We start from the raw sequence: 26,560 nt of genomic DNA, 5'->3' as shown, positions 1-26,560 counted from the left end.
AAGAATGCCCAAACTACCACACAATTGCACTCATCTCACACACTAGTAAAGTAATGCTCAAAATTCTCCAAGCCAGGCTTCAGGAATACATGAACAGAGAACTTCCAGATGTTCAAGCTGGTTTTAGAAAAGGCAGAGGAACCAGAGATCAAATTGCCAACATCTGCTGAATCATCGAAAAAACGAGAGTTTCAGAAAAACATCTATTTCTGCTTTATTGACTACGCCAAAGCCTTCGACTGTGTGGATCACAATCAACTGTGGGAAATTCTGAAAGAGATGGGAATACCAGACCACCTGACCTGCCTCTTGAGAAACCTGTATGCAGGTCAGGAAGCAACAGTTAGAACTGGACATGGAAAAACAGACTGGTTCCAAATAGGAAAAGGAGTATGTCAAGGCTGTATATTGTCACCCTGCTTATTTAACTTATATGCAGAGTACATCATGAGAAACGCTGGGCTGGAGGAAGTACAAGCTGGAATCAAGATTGCCGGGAGAAATATCATTAACCTCAGATATGCAGATGACACCACCCTTATGGCAGAGAGTGAAGAGGAACTAAAAAGCCTCTTGATGAAAAGTGAAAGAGGAGAGTGAAAAAGTTGGCTTAAAGCTTAACATTGAGAAAACTAAGATCATGACATCTGGTCCCATCACTTCATGGCAAATAGATGGAGAGACAGTGGAAGCAGTGTCAGACTTTATTTCTTTGGGCTCCAAAATCACTGCAGATGGTGACTGCAGCCATGAAATTAAAAGATGCTTACTCCTTGGAAGGAAAGTGATGACCAACCTGGATAGCATATTAAAAAGCAGACATTACTTTGCCAACAAAGGTCCATCTGGTCAAGGCTATGATTTTTCCAGTAGTCATATATGGATGTGAGAGTTGGACTGTGAAGAAAGCTGAGTGCCGAAAAATTGAACTTTTGAACTATGGTGTTGGAGAAGACTCTTGAGAATCCCTTGGACTGCAAGGAGATCCAACCAGTCCATCCTAAAGGAGATTAGTCCTGGGTGTTCATTGGAAGGACTGGCTGAAGCTGAAACTCCAATACTTTGGCCACCTCATGTGAGGAGTTGGTTCATTGGAAAAGACCCTGATGCTTCGAGGGATTGGGGGCAGGAGGAGAATGGGACGACAGAGGATGAGTTGGCTGGATGGCATCACCGACTCGATGGACATGAGTTTGAGTAAACCTTGGGAATTGGTGATGGACAGGGAGGCCTGGTGTGCTGTGATTCATGTGGTCGCAAAGAGTCGGACATGACTGAGCGACTGAACTGAACTGAATAAAAGGTTTAAAGAAAGTAAGTCAGTACTTCTGGGCGGGGGATGGATATTATTTTGTTCTGTTGTGGTTTTCTTGTTGAGTTGCTAAGTTGTGTGTGACTCTTTGCAAACCCATGGTCTGCAGCACGCCGGGCCCCTCTGTCCTCCACTGTCTCCCGGAGTTTGCTCAAATTCACGTCCATTGAGTTGGTGATGCTGTGAAACCATCTCATTCTTTGCTGTTCCCTTCTCCTCTTACCCTCAATCTTTCATAACATCAGGGTCTTATCCACTAAGTTCGCATCAGGTGGCCTAAGTATTGGTGCTTTAGCATCAGTTTTCCAATGAAGATGCAAGGTTGATTTCCTCTAGGACTGGCTGATTTGATCTCCTTGCTGTCCCAGGGACTTATATGGTTTAATAGCAACCATTGCTGATGGAAGTGAAGAGCAGACAGTAGTGTTCTTAACCCTGATAGCTAGCAGTTGGTAGATTGTATCAGAAGCTTTAAAACATTTGTACTATTCACCCCGGTAAATTGCAGCTCTACAAACGTATCCTCAGGAAATAATCCCAAACATGGCAAAAGTCAGGTGAACAAAAGTACGCATTGATGGAATGACCTTGAGATAAACGTGCTCACAGCAACAAACTATGCAGGATGAATTGAGGACCAGGGCTCAAGGTCCTTGCCAACTCTGACGTGCTATTGTTCTTTGATTTTATGTACACATATACGTTTTCTTCTGTTTGTTAAGAACTAACTCTACTCAAGAATATTTCCTTTAGCTAGTTTTAAAAGAAGAAAAAGAAAAAAAAATATTTTATTTAATAAACAAGTATGTGGCCCCCCCCCAAAAAAAAAAAGTACACATTGCAGCCCAATATTAATATTAGGGAAAATTTGGAAGCGACTTATGTCCAACAGTAGGTTAAAGAAATTATAGTATATCCACTCAGTAGAATGCCAAACCCACATGTCTTGCCACTTTGAAGACTGCACAGCAATATGGAAAAATGCTTACCTGATAATTTTAAATAAAGTTTTGACTTGAAATTATATATTTAGTTTTAGTTATAAACATGTGAAAAATTCAAAACCCATGAATGTATGATAGTACAAAGATTAAAAGGAAGTACCCCAGATGTTAATGGTGATTCTCTATGGATGGAAAGACTATAACAATTTATTCCTTTTTTTTCTAATTTTAGATTGTTCCCTAGTAAGCCTTTATTAACTCTTACTATTAGTAAGAGTTAATAAAGATATTAACTTTAAAATATAAAAATTCTCTTTTTATCAGTTAAAGTCAGCTAGATCTTGCTTCTTTTAAGGAAACAGTTGCTCAGTTTTCAATGCTTATTAGCAAAGAGACTTAAAATATGTTGGAAATGGTAGCCCCATTGGAGGAGGTGTGCTGGACCGTCACTGTAGCCCAGCAAGATGTGATTAACTTCAGTGCTTATAACTTCAGCACTTATGACTTCAGTTCTGTTCAGTTCAGTCACTCAGTTGTGTCCGACTCTGGAACCCCATGGACTGCAGCACACCAGGCTTCCCTGTCCATCACAAACTCCCGGAGCCTGCCCAAACTCATGTCCATCGAGTCCATGATTCCATCCAACCATCTCATCCTCTGTCACCCCTTCTCCTCCTGCCTTCAGTCTTTCCCAGCATCATGGTCTTTTCCAGTGAAAAAGACCACATAGGTGGCCAAAGTATTGGAGCTTCAGCTTCAGCATCAGTCCTTCCAATAAATATTCAGGACTGATTTCCTTTAGGAATTGTTGATATTAATATTAATTAGGAATATATTAATATCAATATTGCACTGCAATGTGTACTTGATTTCCTTTAGGAATTGACTTCACACTCTAGGATGTCTGGCTCTAGGTGACTGATCACACTATCGTAGTTATCTGGGTCATTAAGATCTCTTTTCTATAGTTCTTCTGTGTATTCTTGCCACCTGTTCTTAATATCTTCTGCTTCTGTTAGGTCCATAGACCTTTAGGATTGACTGGTTTGATCTCCCTGCAGTCCAAGGGACTCTCAAGAGTCTTCTCCAACACCACAGTTCAAATGCATCAATTCTTCAGTGCTCGGCCTTCTTCATGGTCCAAATCTCACATCCATACATGACTACTAGAAAAACCGTAGTTTTGACTAGATGGATCATTGTCGGCAAAGTAATGTCTCTGCTTTGGAATGTGCTGTCTAGGTTGGTCATACCTTTTCTTCTAAGGAGCAAGCATCTTTTAATTTTGTGGCTGCAGTCAGTGTCCACAGTGATTTTGGAGCCCAAGAATATTAAGTCTGTCACAGTTTCCATTGTTTCCCCATCTATTTTCCATGAAGTGATGGGACCGGATGCCATGATCTTAGTTTTTTGAATGCTGAGTTTTAAGCCAGCTTTTTCACTCTGCTCTTTCACTTTCATCAAAAATCTCTTCAATTTCTCTTCACTGTAAGGGTGGTGTCATCTGCATATCTGAGGTTGTTGATATTTCTCCCTGTAGTCTTGATTCCAACTTGTGCTTCATCCCGCCAAGCATTTTGCACGATGTACTCTGCATATGAGTTAAATAAGCAGGGTGACAATATATAGCCTTAACATACTCCTTTCCTAATTTGGAACCACTCTGTTGTTGTATGTCCAGTTCTAACTGTTGCTTCTTGACCTGCATACAGATTTCTCAGGAGGCAGATAAGGTGGTCTGGTATTCCCATCTCTAAGAATTTTCCATAGTTTGTTGTGATCCACATAGTCAAAGACTTTAGCATAGTCAATGAAGCAGAAGTAGATGTTTTTCTGGAACTCTCTTGCTTTCTCAATGATCCAACAGATGTTGGCAGTTTGCTGTCTGGTTTCTCTACCTTTCTAAATCCAGCTTGAACATCTGGAAGTTCACAGTTCGAGTACTGTTGAGCCTGGCTTGGAGAATTTTAAGCATTCTTTGCTAGCGTGTAAGATGAATGCAATTGTGCGGTAGTTTGAACATTCTTTGGCATTGCCTTTCTTTGGGACTGAAATGAAAACTGACCTTTCCCAGTCCACTGGGAGGTTTTCCAAATTTGGAAAATTTGGCCATTGCTGAATTTACCAAATTTGGCATATTGAGTGCAGCACTATCACAGCATCTTCTTTGGGGATTTGAAATAGCTCAGCTTGAATTTCATCACCTCCACTAGCTTTGTTCGTAGTGATACTTCCTAAAGCGTACTAGACTTTGCATTCCAGGATGTCTGGCTCTAGGTGAGTGATTACACCATCATGGTTACCTGGATCATGAAGATCTTTTTTATACAGTTCTTCTGTGTATTCTTGCCACCTCTTCTTAATATCTTCTGCTTCTGTTAGGTCCACACTGTTTCTGTCCTTTATTGTGCCCATCTTTGCATGTAATATTCCCTTGGTATCTCTGATTTTCTTGAAGAGGTCTCTAGTCTGTCCCATTCTGTTGCTTTCCTCTGTTTCTTTGCATTAATCACTTAGGAAGTCATCTCTCCTTGCTATTCTTTGGAACTCTGCCTTCAGATGGATGTATCTTTCCTTTCCTCCTTTGCCTTTCACTTCTCTTCTTTTCTCAACTATTTGTAAGGTCACCTTAGTGACAGCCATTTTGCCTTTTTGCATTTCTTTTTCTTAGGGATGGTTTTGTCACAGCCTCGTGTACGATGTTACGAACCTCCATCTATAGTTCTTCAGTCACTCTGTCAGATCTAATCCCTTGAATCTACTTGTCACTTCCACTGTATAATTGTAAGGGATTTGATTTAGGTCATACCTGAATGGTCTAGTGGTTTTCCCTACTTTTGTCAATTTAAGCCTGAATTTTGGAATGAGTCATGATCTGAGGCACAGTAAAGCTCCACATCTTGTTTTTGCTGACTATACAGAGCTTCTCCATCTTTGGCTGCAAAGAATATAATCAATCTGATTTCAGTATTGACCATCTGATGCTGTCCATGTGTCGAGTCTTCTCTTGTGTTGTTGGAAGAGGGTGTTTGCTATGACCAATGCGTTCTCTTGGCCAAACTCTGTTAGCCTTTGCCTTGCTTCATTTTGCACCCCAAGGCCAAACTTGCCTGTTACTCCAGGTGTCTCTTGACTTCTTACTTTTGCATTCCCATCCCCTATGATGAAAAGGTGTTAGTTTTTTTGGGTGTTAGTTCTAGAAGGTTTTGTAAGTCTTTATAGAACCGTTCAACTTCAGCTTCTTCAGCATTACTGGTTGGGGCATAGACTCGGATAATTGTGATATTGAATGGTTTGCCTTGGAAATGAACAGAGATCATTCTGTTGTTTTTGAGATTGCATCCAAGTACTGCATTTTGGACTCTTGTTGACTATGAATGAGGGCTACTCCATTTCTTCTAAGGGATTCTTGCCCACAGTAGCAAATATAATGGTCATCTGAATTAAATTCATCCATTCCAGTTGATTTTAGTTCACTGATGCCTAAAATGTTGATATTCACTCTTGCCATCTCCACTGTTTGACCACTTCCAATTTACCTTGATTCATGGACCTAACATTCCAAGTTCCTATGCAGTATTGTTCTTTGTAGCATTAGACTTTGCTTCTATCACCAGTCACATCCACAACTGGGCGTTGTTTTTGCTTTGGCTCCGTCTCTTCATTTTTTCTGGAGTTATTTCTCCACTCTTCTCCACTAGCATATTGGGTACCTGCTGACCTGGGGAGTTCATCTTTCAGTTTTCTGTCTTTTTGCCCTTTTATACTGTTCATGGGATTCTCAAGGCAAGAATACTGAAGTGGTTTGCCATTGCCTTCTCCAGTGGACCACGTACTTTGTCAGAACTCTCCACCATGACCTGTCCATCGTGGGTGGCCCTACACAGCATGGCTCCTAGTTTCACTGAGTTAGACAAGACTGTGATCCATGTGATCAGTTTGATTAGTTTTCTGTGATTGTGTTTTTCATTCTGTCCGCCCTCTGATGGATAAGGATAAGAGGCTTGTGGAAGCTTCCTGACGGGAGGGACTTCAGTGCTTATGACTACCAAACTGTAACTCGGTTCCTTTCCTTCCCTCGATTCCTTCCAAGACTACACATAAATTAAAGGCAGTTTCTGTTCCTGCCTTGTCAGTTTATTGGCATCCTTAAGTAGTGATTTCCCATTTTACAAGAAATGACCCATTAAATGTTACAGGGTGTGGCAGAATTTAAAAGTGCTATGCAGATGCAAGGTGCTTTTATTAGCATTCTCTTAAATATAAACAAAAGTATCATGTCTTTTTCTTAACTCTTTTGTATTCTGTACCATTGAGGGCATATAGAAATAGAAATCAATTCAGCATTATTGAAGGAACCCAGTGTTAGTAATGTTCACCGACACCAGGACTGATCAAGGAGAGAAACTGTTGTTGTTGGGGACAGTAGGGAAAAGACGATGCTGTGGAAGTGCTGCACTCAATACGTCAGCAAATCTGGAAAACTCAGCAGTGGCCACAGGACTGGAAAGGGTCAGTTTTCATTCCAATCCCAAAGAAAGGCAATGCTAAAGAATGCTCAAACTACCACAAAGTTGCACTTATCTCACACACTAGTAAAGTAACGCTCAAAATTCTCCAAGCCAGGCTTCAGCAGTATGTGAACCGTGAACTTCCAGATGTTCAAGCTGGTTTTAGAAAAGGCAGAGGAACCAGAGGTCAGATTACCAACATCCGCTGGATCATCGAAAAAGCAGGAGTTCCAGAAAAACATCTATTTCTGCTTTATTGACTACACCAAAGCCTTCGACTGTGTGGATCACAATCAACTGTGGAAAATTCTGAAAGAGATGGGAATACCAGACCACCTGACCTGCCTCTTGAGAAGCCTGTATGCAGGTCAGGAAACACCAGTTAGAACTGGACATGGAACAACAGACTAGTTTCAAATAGGAAAAGGAGTATGTCAAGGCTGTATATTGTCACCCTGCTTATTTAACTTATATGCAGAGTACATCATGAGAAACGCTGGGCTGGAGAAAGCACAAGCTGGAATCAAGATTGCCGAGAGAAATATCAATAACCTCAGATATGCAGATGACACTACCGTTATGGCAGAATGTGAAAAAGAACTAAAGAGCCTCTTGATGAAAGTGAAAGAGGAGAGTGAAAAAGTTGGCTTAAAGCTCAACATTCAGAAAACTAAGATCATGGCATCTGGTCCTATCACTTCATGGCAAGTAGATGGGGAAACAGTGGCTGACTTTATTTTGGGGGGCTTAAAAATCACTGCAGATTGTGATTGCAGCCATGAAATTAAAAGACACTCCTTGGAAGGAAAGTTATGATCAATCTAGACAGCATATTAAACAGCAAAGACATTACTTTGCCAACAAAGGTCCATCTAGTCAAGACTATGGTTCTTCCAGTAGTCATGTATGGATGTGAGAGTTGGACTATAAAGAAAGCTGAGTGCCAAAGAATTGATGCTTTTGCACTGTGGTGTTGGAGAAGACTCTTGAGAGGCCCTTGGACTGCAAGGAGATCCAGCCAGTCCATCCTAAAGGACATCAGTCCTGGGTGTTCTTCGAAAGGACTGATGCTGAAGCTCCAATACTTTGGCAGCCTGATGTGAAGAGCTGACTCATTTGAAAAGACCCTGATGCTGGGAAAGATTGAGGGCAGGAAAAGAAGGGGACGACAGAGAATGAGATGGCTGGATAGCATCACCAACTCAATGGACATGGGTTTGGTTGAACTCTGGGAGTTGGTGATGGACAGGGAAGCCTGGCGTGCTGCGCTTCATGGGGTCACAAAGAATAGGACATAAGTGAGTGACTGAACTGAACTGAGGGTAAAAACTGCAGGAAATGGGGGGTAAGGGAAGGCCGGCTGGATGTGGCACCCCCAGAAAGAGCCTGCATGCTGGAGTTGCAACATCAGGAGTGCTGTTTGTGGAAAGAATCTGGTCTGAGCCCAGAGGGTTCCCTGTAGCCAATTCTGTGATGTCAGAGTTTCACGGAACAGCCCAGACAGTGGGCCTTGGTTTGGGTCCTGTGCCCAGTCTGTCTTTAGGGTCTCATCTAGGAGATAAAAAGAAGAGACCTGACAAAGTATCAGAAGGGTTATGTGAGCTCCTAAAGGAATGGAAGTCGCTGTCTCTCTTGAGGCTGAGTCTGTTCAACAAGCACATCAGGTTATATTTCCCCTTTGTTTAGTCTCTCAGTCATATCCAATTCTTTTGCAACCCCGTGGACTGTAGCCCACCAGTCTCCTCTGTCCATTGGATTCTCCTGGCAAGAATATTGGAGTGGGTTCCCATTACCTACTCTCGGGGATCTTTCCAACCCAGGGATTGAACCAGCGCCTCCGGCATTGACAGGCAGATTCTTTATTATTGAGCCACCTGGGAAGCCACTTTCCCTGGCATTTATGAAACTTCACTTTTTGTAGCGGGTGTTGGTAATGTTTGCTTGTCTTTGGCCGCACCACATGGCCTGCTGGATCCTAGTTCCCCAACCAGGGATTGAATCTGTACCCCTGCTGTGGAAGCACAGAGTCTTAACCACTGGACGGCCAGAGAACTCTCTTAGGTTCTAAGAGAGTAAAAATACGTAAATGTATTTACAGGATCATGTTTCTTTTTGGAGATAAAACTCAGCTACTTTTCATTTACCTTCAGAACTGGTCCACTTTTCCACCAGCCGTTAAAAATAAGATAGTTCAGCCAGGGGGTGTCTCGTGTCTGCCTTTCATCTCTCTCTGTTGTACTCTCTACGTATTCTGTGAGTGTCCGAAGGCTAGTTACATCATATGAAAACACGTGTGCTCACTCACTCCTGCAAGGCTACAGTCCTAGGATCACCTTTTAAGAAGGTAATCTTAAGACAGAAAAAAACAAAAGGGAAACTTGCTTTCTCCAGCAAACAAATGTTTAGAACTTATTCTGAGAGTTTATAAGTCAAAATTATAAGTAAATTCAGGGTAGTTAGATGAATTGGGACCTGCACCATCTGAAATGCCTTAGGAGGCTGGCACACGGGATGACCACCATGCCTTCCTTCCTCCGCGTGTCCACTGGTGCATCTCTCAGAAGCAGAGGTGATCTTCTCATTGTCTTGCCCAGCTTGTGTGGTCTGCATGTTCAAGGCTGAGCATTCATGTTTGCCCCTGTGTGTTTTGCCAGGTGACCTTGGGAAAGGTGTTGAAAGTGATTGTCGTCATGCGGAGCCTGTTCATTGATCGAACGATAGTGAAGGGGTATAATGAAAACGTCTACACAGAAGATGGCAAGGTAAGCATGCTGGAGTCTTTTGTTTTCTCCGTTATTTTCTGTATCCCAGAACAAATGTAATCGAGTCCCAGATGAATGACATTAAACACTGGCAGTCATAGCTGAAATGGTCAACAAGCGTAGATTTATCAGTGTGAAGCTGAACGCTTTACAAAAAAACATTCATCTCTCTCCCCTTGCATTTTTCATCAAGCTTCTGCTTTTTTCCTTTAAGCCTGATACCCTTAGTTGAATTTCTAATTTATCACCTTGGACCCCAGTTGCCTCATTAAATGTGTCTTCTGAGGAAATGGATTTCTTTCTTTTCTTTCCTTTTTTTCTCCCCCTCCGCCTAGTCATGCAGCACATCAATAGCCCAGGGTTCGGCATTTTGCTTTTCTGAGAACCATGAGGAAAATTCAAGTTAGTCTAACACACAGCCTGCCGACCGTCTTTTTCCTCGAAACTAAGGGGTGACCCCCAGAAGTTGCTTGTCCGTAGCAGTGAGTGTTGAATACTGCCGTTGAGAAAAGATGAGTTATTTCTGTGGGTGAGCTGTGTCATAGGACGTTCACCTGTGTGGACCCCTGATTTCTCTCAACTGCACACTCTCCATATGGAGATCGAGCAGGAGAGGATGCTGATAGGAGCCGACAGGCTTCATTTGTGTTTGCTTCCAGAGCGTAATGAGCATTCTGCCAGAAAAACCCACCCAGGTACACCCTGGTCACTTCTGGCACTGAGCCTCCGTCTTCCCCTCTCCCTGGAGCTTTCCCTTCTTTTCATGAATCCCATTAAAATGTAAAAGTTTGTTAGTACCAGCACTTAGCACCCAACGGCCACGTTATAATGAGGATAGGACGCTCTCCAAAAACAGGTGACGAATGTAGCTTAGCACACACCTGTGCGTTATGTAAGAGGTGTGACCCATACAGTAACGAGGTCTGTATTTTGATCAAGGAACCCAGCATTTTCGAATTTCCACATTCCGCTCCAGTGTTGCCACTGTGGGCAGCTACTCTCACTCCCAGGGCTCTGCCAAGTTCTCATGAATCTCCCCATGGAGAGGAAAGATTCCTCAAGGGAAGCTTTCCCCCTTCTTTTTTAGAAAGACCAAAATGCCTCTGGAGCAAGGGCAGAGAATAAAAGTAGATAATCAGGGCAAGCATGACCTATGGTGTGCGTGACTCGTCAACTCTGATGACGAGTCTAAGCGAGAAATGCCAAACTTCTTTGCAACAGCAGAAGCAAGACTGGGTCGGGGGAGATCCTCGCCCAGAGCCCGAGTTAGTGGTCATTCTTGTGGCCTCTGTTCGTGATTTAAAGCTTCATAGTCACCCCTGGTGTGAGTCCCAGCCCGTGCTCTCCAAGGACTTAGAAATACATAAAAGCTCTGTGCTAAGAATGACTGTGCTAGAAGAGAAGCTGAGTTCAGGACACAAGTGAAGCATGCTCTGAACTTCGAGTATAGGAGCAGAGGTTTTGCCCGCTCTGCAGTACCCACATCAGCCTGTAACGTGGTGTTTATTTAATTGCCCCATGCTGAAAGTGTCCAAAATCACGCAAGGGCTTTGCCACCTGGTTGATACTCAGTACATGGCAGCTGGTATTATTTTTATTCTGCACTTAAATCTGGGAGTTAGAGAGCAGTCTCATGTGTGTGTGTTCTAGAGTTTTGCTCTGATTCCTCCTCCTCAGCTGTTTGGGGTAGTTCCTTCCCTCCCCTCTTCCCACTAGACTCCCAGACTTCCCGGGGACTCCTGCACTCCTGCCTCTCGGCCACCCTTGTGTCCCTGTGGTTTCCTGTGTCCCCTCGTAGAGGTCGCTGCTGATGTGTGTCAGAATCAGACCACCTCCCCAGCAGGCCCTCAGGTTCAGCCTGTCCAAAATCAGCCTCAGTGCTCCTGGGCCGTTGCTCACCCAGGGGGACTGTGCCAGCCAACTGCTCAGGCCTGCCTCGTCCATTCAGAGTCTGTTGGCAGGCTCTGGCGAGGCTCCCTCTTCATCCCTACAGCCGGGCGCCTCCCATCCATCGCCACTTCTCCTCAGTTCTCCTGGCTTCTCCACCAAGTTGCAGCGTTGTCCTCCTCACTTCCTGTGTCTAGTCCTGCTTCCCTCCCCTGTCTGTCCTTCACTTGGCCTCCAGAGCCGTCTTCCTGAAATACACAGTCAAGGGGGTGATTTCTTGCTCTCTGCCATCTCCCCATTGCCCAGAGGAGAAAAGTGGAATATAAGATGACATCGGACACAAAGCAGTCCGTGATCAAAAGAGTTTGGGAAACTCTGGGTTAGAGAAAGTTCAGTGGGACTCTTGACTATAGAAAATCTTAGAGACTGGAGTTCGCCTGTGTGCCTTATGAATCTCCCAAGACGGGTATGTAGTATGCAGTCTTTTCCTAACCAGTTTGATCATACATTTTTTCCCTTCCTTTATTCTTGGAGCGTGTTGTGACATTGGCATTTGGCAAAACACCCTTCTGAAAACTCTGGCTTGTAGAATAAAATCCAGACCCCTTAGCAAGACATAGAAATGGCTTGTGATCTGGCGCCTGCCCCCTGTCCTGACCTCATCTGCCATCATTGTCGGCACACGTTTTATCTTACCTTCCAGCCTTTTGTGCTCCTTGTGGCTCTCAGAACGTTCCAGGTTCTTCCACACGCTTAACACCTGCTCTGCGCCCTTGACCTGGGTGGGGTGTTTGCACCTCCTGCTCACCTGACATGCTTACTCTTCCCTTTGCACTGATCGAACGCCATCTCTCTTCTTGTCCCCCTTCTCCTGGAGGCCTCTTCTATAGGCACGGGCTCCAGAGATGGCAGACCTGGGTTTCCCTCAACTTACAGCACAAATTATCATCATCATTCTTCACTTCAGTAGTGTTTTGAATAATCATTTTCTGGTACTAGAACTAGTACATCCTGGTTGTTTGTTGACTTGTCTACCTCGTAATTAATAAAAATACTGGCATACTCCATGTTTGTTCTGATAGGCCTTCTACAAAGCAGACTTAACCTCCAGTGGTCACAGAATCCTAGGGACCACTGCTAGACTCATGTTTCTGATAAGGAACCTGAGACCCAGAGTGGTAAAGTGGCTGCCCCCAGTCACACACAGAGCCAGTTCTCAAACCTCCATCTGCCAGCAACTCCTCAAGGGCCCAGGCTCTGTCCTGAGTGTCTCTCCCTCCCGTGGATACACATCAGGGCCTGGAACACAGCAGAGTAATAGTGTGTGGGAGGGGATAATGAAAAAGCCCCCTGGGGATGTGAAAATGCCTGAGCTGGGATGGAAAAGTGGAGAATCGGAAATTAGAGATGGGGGCGGGGAATGGAAATTAGAGAGAGGTACCAGACAAGGCAGAGGGGACTGACGTCATCACTTCAGTTCAGTCGCTCAGTCGTGTCCAACTCTTTGCGACCCCATGAATCGCAGCACGCCAGACCTCCCTATCCATCACCAACTCCCGGAGCCCACCCAAACTCATGTCCATTGAGATCCAACCATCTCATCCTCTGTCGTCCCCTTCTCCTCCTGCCCTTAATCTTTCCCAGCATCAGGGTCTTTCGTCATAAGTAAAGAACAAAGGAGGTACACACATGTGCACACGGGTCATAGTTTCCTGATGAGAGATGAGCATGGGTCTCTGTTCCCCAGAAGGAAGGTTATTGTGTGCCCAGGAGCCTGAATTCTCCTGAGTCACTTCCCGGAGGGTACTCGGGAGGCCTCCTGCTCCCTGTTAAAACCGCATACATTGGCCCCAGTGATCTGCAGGGACCCTGAAAGAGCAGGACTGAGGGGATGGAGTCCTTTTGTTATTTTAAAGGCACATCTACCACATTTGGCACAAAAGTGCTCACACAACTGCTCTGCCCAGAAACTACGCCTAGTCAATTTGATCAGCGCCCCCTCCCCTTTTTTTTCAGAGTACTTTACAAATGATAAAAGAAAGTCATGCAGACATTATTAGTGTTCTCTTTTTAGAAGTGATCCTGGTATATGTGAACTTCAGTATTTATATACACTTGCATTAGTGCCATCCGTGTTTTGAACCGTCTGGTGCGTCCCAGATGAAGCGCGGCATTCAGAAGGATGTTGGAGCTTGCAGTGTGGTCCGTGAGAGCCAGTCTCCGCCTGCAGCTGTGCTCTTCCAGAGGCACAGCCCTGCATTTGCTGAGCTGGTGCCTCAGCGCTTGCCTGGGGTGGACCACTGCCCAGACCCAGTAGCTGTGGCTTGGAAAGCCTTGCCTCGGCTTCCAAGGGTCCAAACTCCTCATGCCTGCGCAGTTGTGTCTTCCAAATCCAAAGTCACCAGTTTCTAAAAGGTTTGCTTAGCTACTCTGGCACGACAGTGGCCCGGAGCCACCCCCAGTTCCCAGCTCTAGCAGGTTCCTCCCCCACCCATTACAGTCCCACCAAGCCTATCTGTCACTAACAACCACCACCTCTACCCTGATCATCCTCTTTACCTGGGATGTGTATTTTTGATGCCAAGCACCAGTAGATTAATTCCTCTAATAAAATACAAAAATGCTTCTAAGACTTTGCCGCCCCGCTCTGCATTGTCATCAGGGAGGAGCCCAGAGCCCTGACTCAGCATGCTAAGAGTCCGCTTGAGGTTGACTACCTGGCTGTTGTTCTGACTTCACACAGTTAGACCTAGCTGGAAAAAAATGCAAGTGTCTCCGTTGAATTTATCTTATTAGGGGATTTAGGTTATGTTAATGCTATAGCTTCATTAATTACCCCATATCAATAATAAAAAAAAAAAGCAGCTTTTAGCTTCCTAGCGCAAGAGAGGAGAAGAAATGGTGGTATCAAAGGGAACCTTCAAAGACAGCCAGAGCTGTCTCCAGGGTAATTTCTGATCCCCGCATTCTTCCCACTTCAAAGTTGGATGTGTGTGTGTGTTTGGGTCGAGGAGGCTGGGGGAAGCTTGAATCTGATTTCTCTAATAAGTGTTGGCATCAGCCCCGTTTGATATTAGATGCAGGGAACATTTTGATTTGTTATAGCCTTTGAAATTGTTCAGACGACCTTCAGAAAAATGGCCTCTTGTTACTGGTGGGGGAAGGGGAATCCGGTTTAAGTCGTATGCCGAGGGTGCCCGGAAACGGTGCTCTCAGCATTTTTTTTTTTTAGTAACAAATGTATGTCCTGATTGAAAGTGAAAAGTTGAAGAAGAGCAGACCTGTAAAACTCCTTCACTTTTCTATTCTCTGGGGGAGAGTGGGCAGACTTAAGCGGATGACCCAGTAGAAGTTTGTGGCTTGGACAACTTGGATGACCATCAAGGAATCCATCACCATTGCAGGTTTATAGCACCTCCTGACCCATCACCTGTTGACCTTGCAGGATAAAGCTACTAGGAAATGAAAGCTCTAGATGTTGAAGTCTCTGTGAGGCTTACAAGTTTTATTTGGAAGTTTCAGTGTCAGATCATTTATAGTTCATTGTAGTTTTTTTTTTTTTGAAATGAAGAACTGATAACTTTCTTATGAGCTGCCATCATTTTCACTTGCCGCTAAAGGAATTTTAGTGCCGATGGTTATCACATGACCTGACCTGGAAGGTTTGTCATCTTGAACTTTGCAAGAATGCCCCCTGCCCTTTGAACTGTGACAGCTTGGGGGGGCACCATGTGCGTCCCCTTCCATCTGGATTATAGCTGTAGGGCCCTCTTATTCCTGGGTTAAGAGCTGGGGCCTTTTTTTTTTTTTAACTGTTAATTTTGTATTGGGGTATAGCCAATTAACAATGTTGTGGTGGTTTCAGGTGAATAGTAAAGGGACTCAGTCATATATACACATGTATCCATTCTCCCCCAAACTCCCCTCCCATCCAGGCTGCTATATAACATTGAGCAGAGTTCCCTGTGCTATACAGTAGGTCCCTCTTGGTTGTCCATTTTAAATAGAGCAGTGTGTACGTGTCCATCCCAAACTCCCTGGCTGTCCCGTCCCCCGATCCTTCTCCCAGCAACTATAAGTTGGTTCACTAAGAATCACTGACCCGATTTTGAATTCTCTCCCACATATTAATTGTGTGATGTTGGACAAGTCGCTTAACTTCTCTGAGTTCAGGTTCCTCAGCTGTGGATTGGAAATAATTTTATCATCACCATGTGACTGCTGAGAGACTTTAGAAAGATAACACAGGTCAGTGTAGGCTAAGCACATAGTCATCAGCAAACAGTATCCATCCTCCGTGGTGGTGCCAGAGATGCCGATGGTGGTGACTGCCATCATAGTCAGCATTGTTGGCCTACCGATCTGGGGATGTTTGGATTTTTCTCTTTGCTGAGTAAAATTGGCTGTCACTGCTGTCACGGGTTCTTCCTGTGCCTCGAGAGAACCTTTGATGTCTGACATGAAACCTGAGAGCAGGTGTGTCTGTGCTGAAGCAGCTGGTCATTGTGGGGTGCGTTTCCATTTTACCTGAGAAGAGACCACATTCCCACCTATAAAATACTCACTCTGATCCCTGGAGTCCGACAGGCTGCTCCTAAGACGTCAGGTTCAGCCCCAATTACCGGAAAGTTGACTTTTCCATTTTAAGATCTTTCTTAGTCCTGCCCAGAGTACTGGGGGGGACACTTTCATTTGTCTTTCTTGACACTATAGTTCAGAATCATTTCTCATTCATGGGGCTGAAAGCTTTGTAGCTTCCAGAATCCTCATTTTTGAGTATTGCAGCCAACAAAGAATCAGTAGCCATGCCCTCCTCTGCGACAAATAAGCTGAAGCTAATAAATATGCACTTGGCTCCATCCCGGCTCCCTGAAATGAGTTTCTGAAATCTTCTGGCCCTGAGGAGAGGCAGGGCACTGACTTCAGAACACTTGCTTAAACGGCTTTCTTTGGCATAAATCTAGCAGAAAATCAAGGACAAACTGCCTGCTGTGCCTTCCCAGCAAAGGGGGAAGCCATTGTCTTTGGATCCCTCTCTCAGTCCCGCGCACCTGGGAGACAGTTGTATTCCTAATGTCCTTCTATCCCAGATGGTCAGAACCAGTCCCTGGGGTCCTGAATAATGTATTTAAACCACCTTCCAAAAGAGCAGTGTGCTCACTTGGAATGAGCAAAGTATGTTTTGAGAAATCACAGTTTAGCTAGAGGGTCCACCACTTAATTAAACCTGTGCATACTTCTCTCTGGATAATTTTTCTATTTAAAACATTTTGCAGGTTCTTGGTTTTTTTTTAATATATGTATATAATTTTCTCTTTTAAATGAAGACTAACTTTTCAGTCTATATGCCGATTCTTCCTTTTTTCTCTTTCCGTGGCCCTGTGTTTGTGTCTGCCTGTGTGTGATGGGAACAGACAGGAAGGATAAGCAGCAGAGAACTTCGGCGGCAGCAGCTGTGGGCTGAAAATGGAAAGAGAGCTAGATTCGTTCCAAGTTCAGACACTGATGTGACTTTTCCCAAAATTTAGATTTAGAATCTTTGGCATCTCCCTGTCATCTTGGCACTGATCTGGTGAAACTAAAAGATACAAAAAGTCGTTCTCATTCCTTCCCCAATGTCTGAGTAGTCTTTAAATGTAATGTTTGTGAAGCTCTGGGCTAAACTGCGACACTAAGATCATGATATGAACCTGACTTATCCTCCCAAATATGACCAGCTGCCTGGCAATTTTCTTCAACAGAACTGCCAATGTAGGGAATTAATAACTTCATATGTGTATTTGGAGGTTTCCTTCAGAGTTATCTGGGGGTAATATGTCACTTTTCTCCCTTTAAATTGCTAACCTATCCAATTGAAAATCTAATGTCTGAAGATGTTTAAAATTCTTAATCCATCCATTAGTTTAAAGTGCGGGGCAGTGACTAAAAACTGACACCCTCTTTCTGGAGAGCAGTTCAGCCAGAGTGGAAGGAGAGGGGTCAGGTGGGGGCTTCTGTGGAAATGCAGGGAGGATGCGGTTCTGCAGTGGGCGTGGTGGGAAGCAGACCGATTGAGATCAGCGTTCAGTCACAGCTCTTCCTTCATTGTTCCTGGGCTTGGATCTGCTAAACTTACCCTCTCCAACAGGAACCTACCAAGGACCAGAGAGGGTGGGGGGCTCCTCCAGACCACCCAGGAAGAGCCAGAAGAACGGCACGCATGCCTGTTCCCAGTCCAACCTTTCCCTTCCAAGGACGGCTTTCAGAAAGCCCTCAGAACAGAGACAGAATTCCAGCCTGCCCCACATCAGGCGCAGCGCTTCCGGTCTCCCTAGAGCAGCCTCCCCAGCTGACGGCTCCTTATGCTCCCAGTCGCTCGAGAGTCAACACACAACACACAGGCTGAAGTAGCCGTGTCTCAGCTTCCCACCATGACCACCGGCCAACTCCAAAGGCAGATTTCAAGAGGCCCACTGACTGGGCATTTCAATTTGCTCCACTCTTGAACTCGTATATTAAGGCTGACTTCTGAGCACCCGTGGGACCTCCTGACAGCCCCTCTTTTAATCTGCACTGTTTCCTCACTGTATTGGGGGTAGTTCTGTTTTTGCCATACTCCCTTTTGTTCTAACCTCTTGAAACAGTGAGAAGGCATTGATTTAACTTCTCATACAACCTGTCAAACCAGAGTGGCTTTGGTTAGACTGAGCCACGGAGCATCCCGTTCAGGACCGAGTGTGGCCCAAGGACTGGACTCTGAACTCTGCCCACATTTCATCTCAGACCTCTGTTTCCCCAACCAAGGGTTCCTGATACAGGGCTTCATCACAGTGAACCTATGGAGCCCTGTGAAAACAAATGGACAAATCAATATATCCTCGGGCCCACTCCAGACCTCCTAATTCAGACATTCCAGGGAAGGGACCAAGAAATCTGTAGATTAAAAAACAAAAAATTCCCTCAGGGCCTCTGATGCCAGCCAGGTTTGAGCACCACCAAGCGAACCCATCCATAAGAAGCTTCCCCAGATTACCATGGGCAGTCTAATGGCTCCAAACGCAGTCTCACCATCTGGGAGGGAAGGTTGCTGATAGGACCAGCTCCCCGGGCTCGTCCTGGGGAGTGGCGGGGCAGGGCACATGGAAGGCCCAGTGCGGTCCTGGCAGGGAGCAGGTGCTCACCAGCGGGAGTCTGCTTTCCTCCCCGTGTACCTGTGACATGCCCCGTCCTGTGCCGGGACAGTGCAAACAAAAGAAAGCAAGTGTCAGTCAGTTCTAAGTGTGATGAAAATATTTAGTTTTTGAAAGGATAAAGAGAAGCAAGACAACAGGTACGGGGATGATACTTTAAGACAGAGGCGGTGCCTCTCTGACAAGTGACGTTTGAGCCAAAGGACCCGTACAAGGAGCTGTGCGAGGGTTTGTGGGGGAAGCAGTCCAGGCACCACAGGCGCAGAGGCCCTGGGGCAGGGCTGGCCGTGGCAGTCGAGCGATGCAGGAGCGCCGAGGCGGGAGTCAGTGTCAGAACAGTGAGCCCGAGGCTCAGCTCATGGGCCGTGGGCGCGGCAGGCACCTCGAGCTGACTTCTTTATGTCTCTTCATTTCATCTCCTTAAATCACCACGGTTGATAAAGAAGAAATCCCAGCATGTGTTTTTCTTATAGTCATAGGATTTTTTCAAGCTTAGTAACAGTAGTTACAATATCATTTCTTGGAGTCCACAGTTCTAAAATTGATGCTGATATTTTATCTCTTTCCCCCCACAGCTTGATATATGGTCCAAATCCAACTATCAAGTGTTCCAGAAGGTGAGTTTTCCTTTTTGCTTCTTCCTCAAGAGGCTTTTAGGGAAATGCAATGACTTCGAGGTGGAAATATTGGTCTTAAATCAGAGACCTTTTAAATAGTGAAAAAGCCAGACCCAGAAGTCTGCTCACTGTGGGATTCCATTTATGTGACATTCTGGAAAAGACAAAACATCAGTGACAGAAATCAGAGCGGTGATTGCCAGGGCTTGGGAGTGAGGGCAGGAGATGGTCCCCAGAGGGGTATTGAAGAACATGTCTGGGTGATGGGAATACTCTTTGTCGTAATTATGGGATCACACAACTGTATGTTTCAAAACTCACAGACTATATGCCTACAGAGGGCAAATTTTACTATGTAACAATTATACATTTAAAGAAAAAATCAGAGGCTTTTGAGTTCTCCCAAGATCAACCCACAGTTTTGTTTGTTTATTTCTTTCTTTTTGGCTGTGCTGGGTCTTCGTTGCCATGTGCGGACTATCTCTAATTGCAGGGAGCGGCGGCCACGCTAGCTGTGGCGTGCAGACCTCTCACTGCGCTGGCTTCTCTTGCTGTGGAGCGCTGGGCTCCGGGGCCTGTGGTCTTAGTGGTTGTGGTGCTTAGCTGCCCCCCGCCCCCAGCATGTGGGATCTTCCCGGACCAGGGATTGAACCCTTGTCTCCTGCCTTGGCAGGTGGATTCTTAACCACTGGACCACCATGGAAGTCCCACTGCACAGTTTTTAAATTCAGTTTCCCACAGCCTTGTAATCTACACACGTGCCTAAAGGCTGGGCTGAAGGAGGCAGGCTGGCCTCACCCTCACCCTGCCCCCACCCCCACTCTGCACTGCAGTGTGGGGTACATCTTTTTCAGGTGTCAGGCTCCCTGAAAGAGAAATACTATCTGGGAGATGTCAGAAAAAGAGGAAATGTGACCAGAGAAAATCCATCTCCCAGCTCCCAGTGGTGGAAGGGTCCCTTCCCTGGACCAGCTCAGTACCTGGGGCTTCTGAGGGCTCCTCCCACCGTGCTCAGGCCAGCTCCCCTGCAGGGCACCAGCCTCCTTCTCCTGTGCCCTCCAGCCTGTCTCTGCTTCTGTCCAGCAGTGCAAATGATAGAGGAGGCCGTCAGTCCGCTTGTTGCCTCCTCGTTCAGCAGCGGTTATTTATTTGCCCCTTTGCCGTGTGCGGGTTCTGGGCTCAGTGCTACAGGGGAAACAAGACAAAGGGAGAGAGGGTCAGGAAGGGACTCCAGGCTGGTACCTGGGGGCTGTGGTCAAGGACAGGAGGGTCTCCTTCACTTCAGAGTGATCACAGGAGTCCTTTATGCAACATGAGTTAAACCAAGACAGGAGGCAGGTGAAGAAGCCAGCCGTAAGCCACGGGAAGAGGGTCCCAGGCTGAGGAAGTACAGCGCTGAACCCCGTGTGGAGGGGGGACTTGGCATAGCCCTGCACCACGGGGGCCCGTGTGATGGAGCAGACAGACGGAGGGCAGGTGGGAGAGAGTGGGATTTGGGGCCTGGCCAGCAGGTGCCTCTCAGTCTTGGTGCAAAACTTGAATTTTATTCTCAAATCAGTGAGGAACCACTGGGGAGGGATTGGTGTGGAGGAAGGACAGGATTTTCAGAGCTGGGTCCGAGTTAGCCCACTTGAGTAACAACTGTGTCCGGGGTACACCAGTAGCTCAGCATAGGATAGTAGTGGTGGTTTTTTCAATTGAGGCGAAATTCATGTAACAAAACTTACCATTTCTAATCGTTTTACAGTCAGCAGTTCCATAGCTTTGAGTACTTTCACAGCATTGTACAACCATCACCTCTGTCAAGTTCTAGAACATTGTTCTCATCCAGAGGGAAACCTTGTTCCCATTAAGGCCTGGGCCCTGGGCTTCTTGGGCTTCCCTGGTGGCTTAGGCGGTAAAGGTCTGCCTGCAGCGCAGGAGACCCGGGTTCAATCACTGGGTCGGGAAGATCCCCTGGAGAAGGAAATGGCAACACCCTCCAGTACTCTTGCCTGGAAAATTCCATGGACTGAGGAGCCTGGTAGGCTATAGTCCATGGGGTCGCAAAGAGTTGGACACGACTGAGCAACTTCACTTTCTTTCTGGGCTTCGTATCAAAGGAGCATGATGAACCAGCCTCTGATGGTGACTGACGTACCTCAGTTCACAGCGCTGTCTGGACCCCTCTCCAGTGAAAGGGGGAAGCCAGGGATAGATGTCCAGGGCTGGGGAGGGTCTGAGGCTCACCCCCACTTGTCTAGGGAGCGTGTGCAAGCAGGAAAACATCCTGGTCTTATCATGGCTATGTGCACTGTGCTGCCCCGGATTGGATCCTGTGCCAGAAAGGACTTACTAATGGAGAAACTGGTGAAATCCAAATAAAGTCTGGGCTTGACTCAGTCACAAGTAACCAACATTGGTTTCTTGGTTGTGATGAGCCTACCTGATAATGACAGATGCTAACAGCGGGGAAACTGGGTAAAGGGTCTGTGGGAACGGTATGTACCATTTCTGCAGCGTTTCTGTAGGCCAGAAATTAGTCTGAAATTTAAAATTCATCTTAAAAAGAAAAATCCTAGTGTGGACTTTTCTAACATCTTTACCCAACTGAGGTACCCAGATACAGAAAGGAAAAAACAGCCTCCCTCTCTGGGTCCAGCCCCTAAAGGAAAGACGCCCATAGTCACGTGAGGCTAGCATAGGTGACACCATGTTAATCCAGGCGCTCTTACCTAGGTGACCAGACCCACTATACCTGTTCAGCTCACACAGAGCCTCGGCCTTAACTGCTAACTCTGTCCATGCCAACGGCTCTTGTCGTTTCTCCCCCAGGAGCTGGTTGAAAAGCATTCTGAGGAGAAAGAACACTGCTTGTTATCTGTATCTTGTTTCCCTCTCACAGTGAGGAACATTAAAATGGTTTGGATTTGTTTTGTTTTTTAACCTGGTTTATCTTCGCGTCCTCTGGTGTTGCAGTTCGTTACTTTCTGGCTCCAGGGAAGGCAGGCCATGACTTCAGCCCCTCCCCCGCCTGCCCCCCCCCCCCCCCGGCCCCCCAGCATCACGGAGGATAACCCGGGATTTTAACAATGGTCCAATTTCCATTCAAATACGCTTCATGAGGGAGGGCCTTGCCCAGGCTTGCCTTGGCAAATAAATTTCTTAACGTTCTGTGTGGTATTAAGTATTTTTGAATGCAAGTGGAAAGTTTATTAGGAAGTTGTAAAATGTGTGAAACACAGATTTGGTGAAGCATGGATTTAGAGAGAGTGCTATGTTTGTATTCTACTGCCCCTAAAAATAACCTGCCAATCGTTCTTTATATGTCTTTAAAACTACAAACATGGTGCGGCAGGGTTTAAAATTTGATATTAGCTAGTTGGAGAGACTCTGGCGCACCCACCACTTCCCTCTTTGTAGTTGATGTAACCTGTTCGAAGCAGTGGAAGTGGAAGAATTGGTAGAGATGGGGATTTTCTCTCAGCTGGTGAATGGCGTGCTGTCTGTGTTTGTTCAGAGCAGTCATCCCTCCCCTCACCTATATTTTAACTAAATGGACTTGACCTCTGAGACTGACCTGCACTAGATTAAAGAGTGACAATTTGGAGGCAGGAGAGAGTGCTTTCTGATGAGAAGGAAAGGCAGGTGATGTTAAGATCCTTTTTCTCTTTTCAGGGGCAGGTAATAGTTACTGGATTACAGAATCCACTCCCTTCCCTCCCGAAACATTCTCTTTGCTGTCAAATGAAGAAATATATTGGAAAATGACATAGCACAGAATTGAGTTGAATCCTTTATCATCAAAGTCACGTGGCAGGGCGTCGGGATCTTGTTCTCTTGGGAGACGCTGGTGAAGAGGATGAGGAATGTGTAGTGTGGAATCACGGCGGGGCAGGGTTGTGACCGCACTGGGCTTACTTCATTGTGCTCGTCTCAGGCCCTGTTGGAGGTCGGAGGGCAGCCCTATCTATGCCACAACCAGACCGCCCACTGAAAGCAAGGCCGGGGCCGTATGTTCCCTACAAATTCTGAAGGCTGGGTCCAATTGATGGGATGATGTTCAGCATTTCAAACTCAACATGCCAAAGGATGAGATGGGGTGGCGGCATTTTCCAACTCTGCTTTTAGTATCAGCTTTTTCTTAGAATTCTGCTTTCTTCCTGTCCGCCCACGTAAAGTCTAGGTGTCCTGATCGATGTTTCTTGTAGTGTTTCCCAGAAAGACGCTGCTGGGGATCGCAGTGGTGAGCCTTCCCTTCTGCCCGTCATCCGCCCACTGACGCCCACCCAGCAGCCCAACCAGGGGAGACTCACTGAGCAACCCTGATCCAGGAAGATCGACCTGGAACAGAAGTCAAAGTGACTGAGAAAGTGCGAGGTCAGGGAGGATCCTTGGTCACCAGCGAGAAGGCATTTCTCGGGCAGGAATGTGTCCTAACCGTGTAGGTAGATGGCGGAGCTGAGCCCCCGCGCTGAGGTGGGGACACTGGCTGCCAGAATGGCTGTCCAGGCATCGCTTGGGGAGCTCTCTCTGCATTGCCCTGGGGTTGAGCCCTAGCACTCCCTTTCCTAGGCACTCATTATGTGGTTGCAGTTGCTGCGGATCGTGTGTGTTTTCTTGCCCACAAGTAGCAGCGGTGGCCACTGCAGAAAGAGGCCTGATGGGAAGGCGGAAAGCCCTCCCAGGTCTTTCCCCGCAAAGTGACAAAGCTGAGGCTGGGAGGGGGCGTTGACTCACAGAGCCATGCCAAGCTCACAGTTGCCTTTTTATTTCTGGAAACTCATAGCTGTCAAATTCTCCTCGGTCTGATCCTGGCTCCCCAGGTTAAAGACAAGCACGCGAGGTACCAAGGTAAATCCGACCCCCGGAAGCTAGCTTGACCTGCCTTTTGTCTGCTGCAGGGCCTGTCGGCGAGCCCTTTCCCTCGTCCTCATTAGCCCCCTTCCCCGGTGGTGGGGCGCAGTGGAAGGCCAGGGACAGCTGGCCGCGGGTCCGCGACTGCCAACAGGCCCCCGGCATTTACCGTGGTGCCCCGGAGGCGCTGTGCCCTCGGTCCTGGGGCGAAGGAGCTTTTTATAGCCGGCAAGTCTCCAGCAGAGCAGACTCAGAGAGTGGAGCTTGGAAATAGGGGGGACCGTCTGAAAGGGCAGAATCACAAAGAGCGGGAAAGGTTTCAGGCGCGTTTGGATTTTTCTGACATTTAAACTCTGCAGGGGCACTCACTGTTTTGATCTTTAACCTCCTCTCTTCAAAACAGTGGGCATTTTCATCCAGTAACTTGGGAAGAGCGGGAGCAACTCTGCAGCTGCTTAGCGAGTTCAATCCTGGCAGGGAGGCCAGAGAGAGGGGGAGGGCTCGCAGGCGCAGGTAGGCTGGCGGGGACGAAGGGGTGGGATCGAGGCTCCGGCACCTGCATCCCAGCCCTTGCACTCAGGGGCTGAGCGCAGAAGCCGCCGCCCCAGGTGTCCGGGACTGCCCCGGACTGCGTTCTAGGGGCAGCACAGGGAAGAGGAGCCCTTCAGTCCCTTGCTGAGCTTGGCCGTGGAGGTGGGCTGGCCGCCACTGCTCCTCCTTTCTGGGTTCACTCATTCGTTTGTTCACCCCCTCATTCAGGCTTCGATCCCAACACTGGCCTCTGTGGGGGAGGCTTTATCCAGGGGAAGCTTTATCAAGTGGCTACCCAGAGCTTGTCAGCAGAAGAGATTCTGTCCCAGCACAGTCAGTTCTCTGAAATTTCTGAGGCACTGAGCCCCTTGCATAAACCAAGTGCCTATCCACATTGTTGCTCGTTGGCTAAGTCCTGGCCAGCTCTTTTGTCAGCCCGTGGACTGTAGCCCGCCAGGCTCCTCGATCCTGGGACTTCCCAGGCAAGAACACTGGAGTGGGTTGCCATTTTCTCCTCCAGCCTCCCCAGATAGTCTGTGACAGACCTAACTTGTCACCAGTTCCAAACCCAGGAAGGGGGCTGTCCCAACATGGGGTGTTCCCAGAGGACAGGACTCGCCTCTTGCTTAGGGCTGTGCATGTCTGTACCTGCTGTGACATCGAACGTCCCCAGAGGGGCTCAGTAATTACTCATTCAGTTCTTTTCAGTCTCATGCCTTAGAATATCTAAGTATCTTCCCACCAGCTCATTCCCATTTCCTTCCAGAAGCCCCTCTTCAGACAGCATGGAGAAGGCCCTGGAAGGGTTGTGGCTATGATGAGAGCCCTAAGACCTTCTGCCAGGTCTCTGTCCTTGCTCTTGTCAGGTGTCCCGCTCAGGTGAGGCCATCAGCAGAGGCCCTGCACCTAGAGGGGACACCCCCCAATCCAAAAAGGGGTCTCATATTTATAGGAAGGGCCTCTGTTTTGTCCCCTTTTCTCTTAAACGCTGCCTAACCTTTTCCAAAATGCGAGCACGTACAATGGACCAGACATGGCGGCATCGGCGTCCCGGTTCGGTGCTTCTGTCTCTGCCCCCCAGGTGTGTCTTCGTAGTCCCAGTCGGAAAAGCCGAGGGAGCGCCTCTGGCCAGGGAAGGGCTGAGGGGCAGCTTCGTGAAGGAAGATAGATTCCTGCTGCTGGTCTCCGTGAGCGATGGCAGGCTGACGCTCCAGGAGCCAAGCCTTGGGCTGTCGACAAGCTTCAGGACAGGAGAGGTGACGGACAACTCCAGGGTCATCCCAGAGGGCAGCCCTTCCCTGAGCGGAGAGCCGGGCTGCATTGACTACGCTGGGTCAGCAGAAAGAAGGGAGGAGGGGGTGCCGTTAAGTGTCAGCCCAGGGCCCTGGGAGCTGAGAACAGGCGGGGGCCGGGGGGCGGGCCTTCTGCTCACCCTGAGCCTTGATCACCCCATTGTCTCTTAAATATTCACAAGCTTCTAAAGCAGGATAGGGTTGATCGCTTATTTTCCCACCTTACTACCTCTGCAAGGCTCCCTGCAGCTCCGCAGAGGGTGGTCATGACCAAGAGCCTCCCGCAGACCCAGGCTTGCAGTTACCGCGAAGCAGGAAAGCCCGCCTGCCGGCTGGAAGTGGTTTGTGGTCTCTATCATTAGAGGAGCGGCAGAGGACTTGCTCTCATCTCGTAGCTTCCTTCTTCCTGAGGGCTTGCCTGAGATGCGTGTGCCCTGGGGCAGAGCCTAGCAGCCGCTTCTGGGAAGCCCGGCCTCCTGCCCTTCCCCAGGCCCCTTCCCACACCCCCAGCACGTTCCCGGCAACATGCCTGTCCCCCCCACTGCACCACCATGAGACTCAGCCTCACCGGTCACGTTCCCCACCGTGACCAGTCCAGAGAGAGGCGGTCCAGCCAGGCTGCCGCGTGTTCACACCTGGGCTGGCCACTACTCCTCGTGTGGCCTCCCTTGCCTCAGTCCCCTCATCTGTGAAATAAAA

General features: G+C 47.4%; 1 protein-coding gene across 1 annotated transcript in view; it reads left to right on the top strand.

Annotated features, from left to right (window-relative positions):
- Positions 1–26,560, top strand: part of MED27 (mediator complex subunit 27) — a 222,344-nt gene that overhangs the window by 183,360 nt on the left and 12,424 nt on the right. Inside the window, exons 5-6 of the mRNA XM_070454851.1 lie at positions 9,422–9,529; positions 19,161–19,202. Coding sequence (XP_070310952.1) covers positions 9,422–9,529; positions 19,161–19,202 — 150 coding nt within the window. The remainder of the gene's footprint in view (positions 1–9,421; positions 9,530–19,160; positions 19,203–26,560) is intronic.

The sequence above is a fragment of the Odocoileus virginianus genome, chromosome 2 (genome assembly GCF_023699985.2).
Source record: "Odocoileus virginianus isolate 20LAN1187 ecotype Illinois chromosome 2, Ovbor_1.2, whole genome shotgun sequence".
Lineage (NCBI taxonomy): Eukaryota > Metazoa > Chordata > Mammalia > Artiodactyla > Cervidae > Odocoileus > Odocoileus virginianus.
The sequence above is the reverse complement of the archived record's forward strand: the minus strand, read 5'-3'. Positions and strand labels throughout refer to the sequence as shown.